This window comes from Phalangium opilio, unplaced genomic scaffold (assembly GCF_054372755.1).
Source record: "Phalangium opilio isolate 3A_F unplaced genomic scaffold, DU_Popi_V2 ptg000194l_1, whole genome shotgun sequence".
Taxonomy (NCBI): domain Eukaryota; kingdom Metazoa; phylum Arthropoda; class Arachnida; order Opiliones; family Phalangiidae; genus Phalangium; species Phalangium opilio.
This window is the reverse complement of record NW_028324212.1, coordinates 2,798,791-2,806,517: the sequence shown is the minus strand read 5'-3', so window position 1 is coordinate 2,806,517 and position 7,727 is coordinate 2,798,791. Positions and strand designations below refer to the sequence as shown.

Genomic DNA, 7,727 nt, shown 5'->3' with positions numbered 1-7,727 from the left:
GAGGGTGTTGGCGATCTTGAGGCAGGCAGAGAGGGTGTTGGCGATCCGGTGGCAGGCGGAGAGGGTGTTGGCGATCCGGTGGCACGCAGAGTGGGTGTTAGCGATCCGAAGGCAGGCAGAGAGGGTGTTGGCGATCCGGTGGCAGGCAGAGAGGGTGCAGGCGAAGAGGGTGTTTGCGATCCGGTGGCAGGAAGAGGGTGCAGGCGAAGAGGTTGTTGGCGATCCGGTGGCAGGCAGAGAGGGTGGAGGCGAAGAGGGTGTTGGCGATCCGGTGGCAGGCAGAGAGGGTGTTGGCGATCTTGAGGCAGGCAGAGAGGGTGTTGGCGATCTTGAGGCAGGCAGAGAGGGTGTTGGCGAACTTGAGGCAGGCAGAGAGGGTGTTGGCGATCCGGTGGCAGGCGGAGAGGGTGTTGGCGATCCGGTGGCACGCAGAGTGGGTGTTAGCGATCCGAAGGCAGGTAGAGAGGGTGTTGGCGATCCGGTGGCAGGCAGAGAGGGTGCAGGCGAAGAGGGTATTGGCGATCCGGTGGCAGGCAGAGAGGGTGTTGGCGATCTTGAGGCAGGCAGAGAGGGTGTTGGCGATCCGGTGGAAGGCGGAGAGGGTGTTGGCGATCCGGTGGCAGGCGGAGAGGGTGTTGGCGATCCGGTGGCAGGCAGAGAGAGTGCAGGCGAAGAGGGTATTGGCGATCCGGTTGCTGGCAGAGAGGTTGTTGGCGATCCGGTGGCACGCAGAGTGGGTGTTGGCGATCCGGTGGCAGGCAGAGAGGGTGCAGGCGAAGAGGGTATTGGCGATCCGGTGGCAGGCGGAGAGGGTGTTGGCGATCCGGTGGCAGGCGGAGAGGGTGTTGTCGATCTTGAGGCAGGCAGAGAGGGTGTTGGCGATCTTGTGGCAGGCAGAGAGGGTGTTGGCGATCCGGTGGCAGGCAGAGAGGGTGTTGGCGATCCAGTGGCAGGCAGGGAGAGTGTTGGCGATCCGGTGGCAGGCAGAGAGGGTGCGGGCGAAGAGGGTGTTGGCGATCCGGTTGCAGGCAGAGAGGGTGTTGGCGATCCGGTGGCAGGTAGAGAGGGTGTTGGCGATCCGGTGGCAGGTAGAGAGGGTGCAGGCGAAGAGGATGTTGGCGATCCGGTTGCAGGTAGAGAGGGTGCAGGCGAAGAGGATGTTGACGATCCGGTTGCAGGCAGAGAGGTTGTTGGCGATCCGGTGGCACGCAGAGAGGGTGTTAGCGATCCGGTGGCAGGCAGAGAGGGTGTTGGCGATCCGGTGGCAGGCAGAGAGGGTGCAGGCGAAGAGGGTATTGGCGATCCGGTTGCAGGCAGAGAGGTTGTTGGCGATCCGGTGGCACGCAGAGTGGGTGTTAGCGATCCGGTGGCAGGCAGAGAGGGTGTTGGCAATCCGGTGGCAGGCAGAGAGGGTGCAGGCGAAGAGGGTATTGGCGATCCGGTGGCAGGCAGAGAGAGTGTTGGCGATCTTGAGGCAGGCAGAGAGGGTTTTGGCGATCCGGTGGCAGGCGGAGAGGAAGTTGGCGATCTTGAGGCAGGCAGAGAGGGTGTTGGCGATCCGGTGGCAGGCGGAGAGGGTGTTGGCGATCTTGAGGCAGGCAGAGAGGGTGTTGGCGATTTTGTGGCAGGCAGAGAGGGTGTTGGCGATTTTGTGGCAGGCAGAGAGGGTGTTGGCGATCCGGTGGCAGGCAGAGAGGGTGTTGGCGATCCAGTGGCAGGCAGAGAGGGTGCGGGCGAAGAGGGTGTTGGCGATCCGGTTGCAGGCAGAGAGGGTGTTGGCGATCCGGTGGTACGCAGAGAGGGTGTTGGCGATCCGGTGGCACGCAGAGAGGTTGCAGGCGAAGAGGGTGTTGGCGATCCGGTGGCAGGTAGAGAGGGTGTTGGCGATCCGGTGGCAGGTAGAGAGGGTGTTGGCGATCCGGTGGCAGGTAGAGAGGGTGTTGGCGATCCGGTGGCAGGCAGAGAGGGTGTTGGCGATCCGATAGCAGGCAGAGAGGGTGCAGGCGAAGAGGGTGTTGGCTTTCCGGTGGCAGGCAGAGAGGGTGTTGGCGATCCCCTGGCAGGCAGAGAGGGTGCAGGCGAAGAGGGTGTTGGCTTTCCGGTGGCAGGCAGAGAGGGTGTTGGCGATCCCGTGGCAGGCAGAGAGGGTGCAGGCGAAGAGGGTGTTGGCGATCCCGTGGCAGGCAGAGAGGGTGCAGGCGATCCGGTGGCAGGCAGAGAGGGTGTTGGCGATCGGGTGGCAGGCAGAGGGTGCAGGCGAAGAGGGTGTTGGCGATCCGGTTGCAGGCAGAGAGGTTGTTGGCGATCCGGTGGCACGCAGAGTGGGTGTTAGCGATCCGGTGGCAGGCAGAGAGGGTGTTGGCAATCCGGTGGCAGGCAGAGAGGGTGCAGGCGAAGAGGGTATTGGCGATCCGGTGGCAGGCAGAGAGGGTGTTGGCGATCTTGAGGCAGGCAGAGAGGGTGTTGGCGATCCGGTGGCAGGCGGAGAGGAAGTTGGCGATCTTGAGGCAGGCAGAGAGGGTGTTGGCGATCTTGTGGCAGGCAGAGAGGGTGTTGGCGATCCGGTGGCAGGCAGAGAGGGTGTTGGCGATCCAGTGGCAGGCAGGGAGGGTGTTGGCGATCCGGTGGCAGGCAGAGAGGGTGCGGGCGAAGAGGGTGTTGGCGATCCGGTGGCAGGCAGAGAGGGTGCAGGCGAAGAGGGTATTGGCGATCCGGTTGCAGGCAGAGAGGTTGTTGGCGATCCGGTGGCAGGCAGAGAGGGTGTTGGCGATCCGGTGGCAGGCAGAGAGGGTGCAGGCGAAGAGGGTATAGACCTTTTCACAGCTAGAGAGGGGGTCGGGAAGGGGCGAAAAATTTCAAAACCGCGCATGCGCCATAGCATCCTAGTTGCCAAATTGTATTTTGGATAGCAGTTTGTTGCGTTGATTTGCAATAGGCGATTGAGGTTATAAGTTTTTACCAATTGTATTTAAATTAGTGAAATGGTTTCGTGTTGTATTAAAGGTTGTAAAAGCAGGAGTGAAAATTCCGCTTTTAAATTCCATAGAATTCCAACTGATCGACTTAAAATTTGGGGGAGAATTATTAAGTTTTATACACCTAGTTTCAACCCATTGAAAAAAGGTTTGAGAATTTGTGGTCGGCATTTTGTGTCTGGCTATCCTGGCTGGGATCGCAGTGATCCAGATTGGATTCCTTCCTTAAACTTTCCAAAAAAATGCAAGGTTTCTCCTTCCAAATTAAAGTTAGCGAGTGAAAGAAAGGCTAGATTTGAAAGAAGAGCGGAGAAAAGGGTAAATTCTAACAATAATAATAATAAACTATACTGAGCGTTAAGCCTTTGCTCTAAAATGTTACTTTTTTTTTAAAGGAAGAGGCATATGAAGTGGTCCGTAATGATTTAATTCTCAAATCAAGATTGCAAGTGTCTCTACACTTTCATAGCTCGTATAGTAGCCGTGAAATTAGTAATGAGGAAAATATAAATGTCTCTTCGACGGTTACCAATGTTGAAATGGACGTTAATGAGGCTGCCGCTGGTATTGATGAAACCAACTTAATTTCTTTGGAAAAATTGGAAATGGACATGAATAAAAGTGCGGAGGCTAAATCTGACAGCAGAAATATAGGACAGAAATCGTTCTGCAATGTTAGCGCAATAACTATTGATGAAGGAATTGAAACATTTGATAATAGTCTGGAGGCATCAAACAAAACTAATACAAAAGACGTTCGCTCTGTTGGATGTCAGACTGATTATATGGATCTTGAGCAAGAGAATAGGACCCTACAAGTAAAGATTAAGAACCTTGAAAAGAAGCTAAGGAGTAAGACTTGGACAGTTGATAAAATCAAAGATAGTGATGATAGAACCAAATTTTACACGGGAATGCCAACATTTGCTGTTTTTATGTGGCTTTTCAGGTAATATTGTTTTTAAAAGTCTGCGTTCGCTGTTACTAACTCTATATTTACAGTTATTTACAGCCAAAGGCTGAAAGAATGACCTATTGGAAAGGGAAGCAGGGTAAAAGAGCACCGACTAAGAAGCGAACGTTTAAACTCCCTTTAATAGATCAGTTTTTAGGGGTAATGATGAGACTAAAACTTGGTCTTTTTGTTAAAGATATAGCCGACAGGTTCGATATTTCTGCAGCAAACTTTTCTGAGATTTTTGCAACGTGGATTAAACTTATGGAATTGGAATTGGCGCTACTATTCCCATTTCCAAGCAAGGCATTGGTGCAGAAGTACATGCCGCAAGCCTTTATGAAATACCCTAATACAAGAATAATTATAGACTGTACTGAAATTTTCGTTGAACGATCCAAATCTATGACCACACAAAATCTAACTTTCTCAAATTATAAAAATCACAATACCATTAAATTCTTAGTCGGTATTACACCGGGTGGGGTTATTTCTTTTGTGTCCAAAGGTTGGGGAGGACGTGTGTCTGACAAAGTCATAACAAGGGATTCAAATCTTATGTTATTACTGGAAGAATCAGATAATGTCATGGCAGATAAGGGGTTTCTGATAGAGGATCTGTTGAAAGAAAAAAATTGTGGACTAAATCTGCCCCCATTTTTGAAAGATAGAGCACAATTCTCGGAGAAAGAAATATTAGACACAAGAAGAGTAGCAGAATTAAGAATTAATGTAGAAAGAGCTATTGGTAGAGTTAAAACTTTTCATATTTTTGATGGCACAATGCCTATCACTATGGCAAAACTTACATCTAGCATGTTTGCCGTATGTTGCTATTTAACAAATATATATGAACCTTTATCATAAAGATAACTTTATTTTTCACTGTAGAATTAGGAACTTAAATAAAATTGTAACAGGACTTTTAACAATTTTTCCAAAAGAAATAATAAATATTTTCTTAACAGTTTTTCCAAAAGAAATAATAAATATTTTCTTAACAATTTTTCCAAAAGAAATAATAAATATTTTCTTAACAGTGTTTCCAAAAGAAATAATAAATATTTTCTTAAATAAGGATACATCTTTTATCTAAAATGACTCTACTCATCGTCAAGTTCAATTAAAAACGGTACAATATATTTTGTGAAAAAATGTACCAGCTTTGGTAGAAGTTTGTTCTCCCAAAATTGCTTGTCATATATGATACGTTCTCTGAAAAGGCCACCTTCAGGAGCTTCTGTGTAAACCACAAAATCAGCCCAAGATAAATTTTTAACAGCCATTTCCCCTTGAACCTGACTGTAATAATGAGATTTTCTATCTAATTTAACTTCTCCATTTATTGATTTTAGAAAAAAACTTGGGAAGGCTTCCACGATTTTTAAAACGGGCATCTTTGTTATGTCTTTTCCCTTCACTGCGCTTGGGCATTTAATTTCTAGAACACCTTTCGTAACTTCAGAATCATCACTTATTATTCCGTCACCACTTGCACCAATGAAAGAATATTCTTCCATCAGGGAGAGGCCACTAGCTGCGACAAGGACTTTGAATGTTTTTTCATAGCATTTCCTAGCTGGTTCTTCTAAGTTTCTCCCTCTTAAAATGGCTTGAGGCAATGTCGCATATCTAGAATTATTATTAGATTATAATTTAATATTATTATAATTATTTTATTAGTAACATTTTCAAATGACATAAACAAATCGCTCTATAAATAAATAACCTGTCCAATTTAGAAGGATTCAAAATATTGTCAACAAGAGATGTTGGAAATCTTTTTTCTTGGCACGCTAAAATAGCACCAAATATGGAACTAGTCAATCTTCCTCGTCTCAAATCCTTCCACAATTGGCTTGATGACTGACTAGCGGTGGCCTTCTCAATGAATTCTATCACTTCTCTTGAAACAGTTTGTTTCTTCACAAACTCATGTTTAGTCAACTCGTCAATTTCTCTGTAGACCAGACCTATGAAACTTTTTTTTTTAATCATAACATTTAAATATTTATGCTTGAAAATTACTTACGAGTATTGTACACATGTGCTGATACTTCATTGGGAACAGTGAAACAAGATAACACCTCTGCGTCATTTACGTCACCAAATTCCCAGAAATGTGTTCCGCCTGTCTTTGGATAAATTGTTGCAAGTGCCATTATAGCTAACTTTGGGCGTTCTCGGTCTTCCGGATTTCGGTCATCCGGGTGTCGGGGGTCAAACTCGTGATAGCTAATGTTTTGTTCAACACTGGGAAGTTCTTCACTTTCATTTAAGGTATTTTGAGTTGCCAGTCGGGGCTTATTGAAAGAAATTTCGGATAAAGGTTTTGCTTCATATTTTCTCGTTTTCGGCGCAACCCAGGCACATGGTTTCGATGTGCAAGCTACTTCGAAGTCTGCATCATCCATAGTACTATATTTCTCAAGGTAAAGAAGTAGTGCGCCAACATGACTACATCCCCCAGATTTTCTAAAGGTCAAATGAAGAATTATGTGAGAGTTGTTTCATTTAATTATTATTTTAAAGGCAAACGTACCCCACTACGCATTCGCAGCCACCACCGCAAATATTGCCATCTAAAGCGTCTAACACCACTACAACCCTATAACTATCAGCACGTTGAGATGGGTAGCATCTTGATTTGACATAAATAAACTGGCCATTTACTACGACTGATTCTATCCCAGTAACAATGTCATCCGCCACAAAATGGGCAACAGCACGGTTAAATCCTTTAAAATTCTTATTGCTACAATTATCTAACTCTGATTTTCTTTGAACTAAATAATTAAAAACGTCCACTGATGAAATACTTGGTATTTCTGAGGGGTGAGGGTTTTTTGTCCATTGAATAGTAATCTGATCCGGTTGTGGGGCATTTTCACCACACTTTTCTGTAAAAAAAGTTAAACTTCCGGCTAAATTGAAGAATAGCCCCTGCTCTTCCAAACTTAATTCAGAAAGATCCCAGCCTCTCTCTTTCGTTACTTTTGATACCGTTTACCTTGAAAAAATTTGTTGACTCCGCAATTCAGAACTAATTCTCTTTGGATGGATTTCTTCTTGCGCGGACCGATTGGTGTTGAAGTTAAAAAAGATTTGCAACCGCACAGTTCAAAACTAAATTTGCAGTTTGCACATATTGGTGAAGTCAAATTTGCCCCAGAATCAAAGTTAGCATTAGCAATGCCAGTCTCAGCCAATTCCCTATTGCCAAGGCTTAGTCGATTTTCGTTAGTCACGCTTGTATTTGACGTTTGATGTTTTAATATTGATTCAATATAATCTCTTTTCTTCCATTTAGATTTGGCTACAATTCCTAAGTTTTGGCACAAAGCCTTTAGTTTTTTAATATTTAAATTTGTGAGACTCTTTTCGCTCTCCATTGCAAATCACGTTACCGCTTAGTTCCAATTGGCAACAAAATAAAGCTTTGCGCATGCGTTAGCCTTAGTGTGAAAAGGTCTATTGGCGATCCGGTGGCAGGCAGAGAGGGTGTTGGCGATCTTGAGGCAGGCAGAGAGGGTGTTGGCGATCCGGTGGCAGGCGGAGAGGAAGTTGGCGATCTTGAGGCAGGCAGAGAGGGTGTTGGCGATCTTGTGGCAGGCAGAGAGGGTGTTGGCGATCCGGTGGCAGGCAGAGAGGGTGTTGGCGATCCAGTGGCAGGCAGGGAGGGTGTTGGCGATCCGGTGGCAGGCAGAGAGGGTGCGGGCGAAGAGGGTGTTGGCGATCCGGTGGCAGGCAGAGAGGGTGTTGGCGATCTTGAGGCAGGCAGAGAGGGTGTTGGCGAT

The 7,727-nt window shown here is 47.1% G+C and overlaps 2 protein-coding genes across 3 annotated transcripts; one reads left to right on the top strand and one right to left on the bottom strand.

The window, feature by feature from the left end:
• The first annotated feature begins 2,900 nt into the window (after positions 1-2,900).
• LOC149622690 (uncharacterized) lies at positions 2,901-4,920 on the top strand. Of its 2 annotated transcripts, XM_089853531.1 has the most exons (4): positions 2,901-3,293; positions 3,371-3,924; positions 3,978-4,089; positions 4,157-4,419. In XM_089853531.1, the coding sequence occupies exons 1-4, from the start codon at positions 2,982-2,984 to the stop codon at positions 4,271-4,273; spliced, it is 1,095 nt and encodes a 364-aa protein (XP_089709657.1). In that variant the 5' UTR covers positions 2,901-2,981; the 3' UTR covers positions 4,274-4,419. The 2 variants fall into 2 exon arrangements, with proteins under 2 accessions (XP_089709657.1, XP_089709656.1); XM_089853530.1 differs by having other exon boundaries at positions 3,978-4,920.
• Positions 4,788-7,395, bottom strand: LOC149622689 (uncharacterized). Its single transcript, XM_089853529.1, has 5 exons — positions 6,941-7,395; positions 6,473-6,830; positions 5,963-6,405; positions 5,660-5,903; positions 4,788-5,562 (listed from the first exon to the last, which is right to left on the bottom strand). The coding sequence occupies exons 1-5, from the start codon at positions 7,320-7,322 to the stop codon at positions 5,034-5,036; spliced, it is 1,956 nt and encodes a 651-aa protein (XP_089709655.1). The 5' UTR covers positions 7,323-7,395; the 3' UTR covers positions 4,788-5,033.
• Between the last annotated feature and the right edge of the window lie 332 nt (positions 7,396-7,727).

Coding starts and splice junctions, on each gene's coding strand:
- LOC149622690 (XM_089853530.1), top strand. CDS start 2,982: ATGGTTTCGTGTTGTATTAAAGGTTGTAAAAGCAGGAGTGAAAATTCC. Junction 3,294..3,370: donor AAAGAAGAGCGGAGAAAAGG/GTAAATTCTAAC, acceptor TTTTTTTTAAAG/GAAGAGGCATATGAAGTGGT. Junction 3,925..3,977: donor GTTTTTATGTGGCTTTTCAG/GTAATATTGTTT, acceptor CTATATTTACAG/TTATTTACAGCCAAAGGCTG.
- LOC149622689 (XM_089853529.1), bottom strand. CDS start 7,322: ATGGAGAGCGAAAAGAGTCTCACAAATTTAAATATTAAAAAACTAAAG. Junction 6,831..6,940: donor AGTCAACAAATTTTTTCAAG/GTAAACGGTATC, acceptor CTTTTTTTACAG/AAAAGTGTGGTGAAAATGCC. Junction 5,563..5,659: donor AATCCTTCTAAATTGGACAG/GTTATTTATTTA, acceptor TAATAATTCTAG/ATATGCGACATTGCCTCAAG.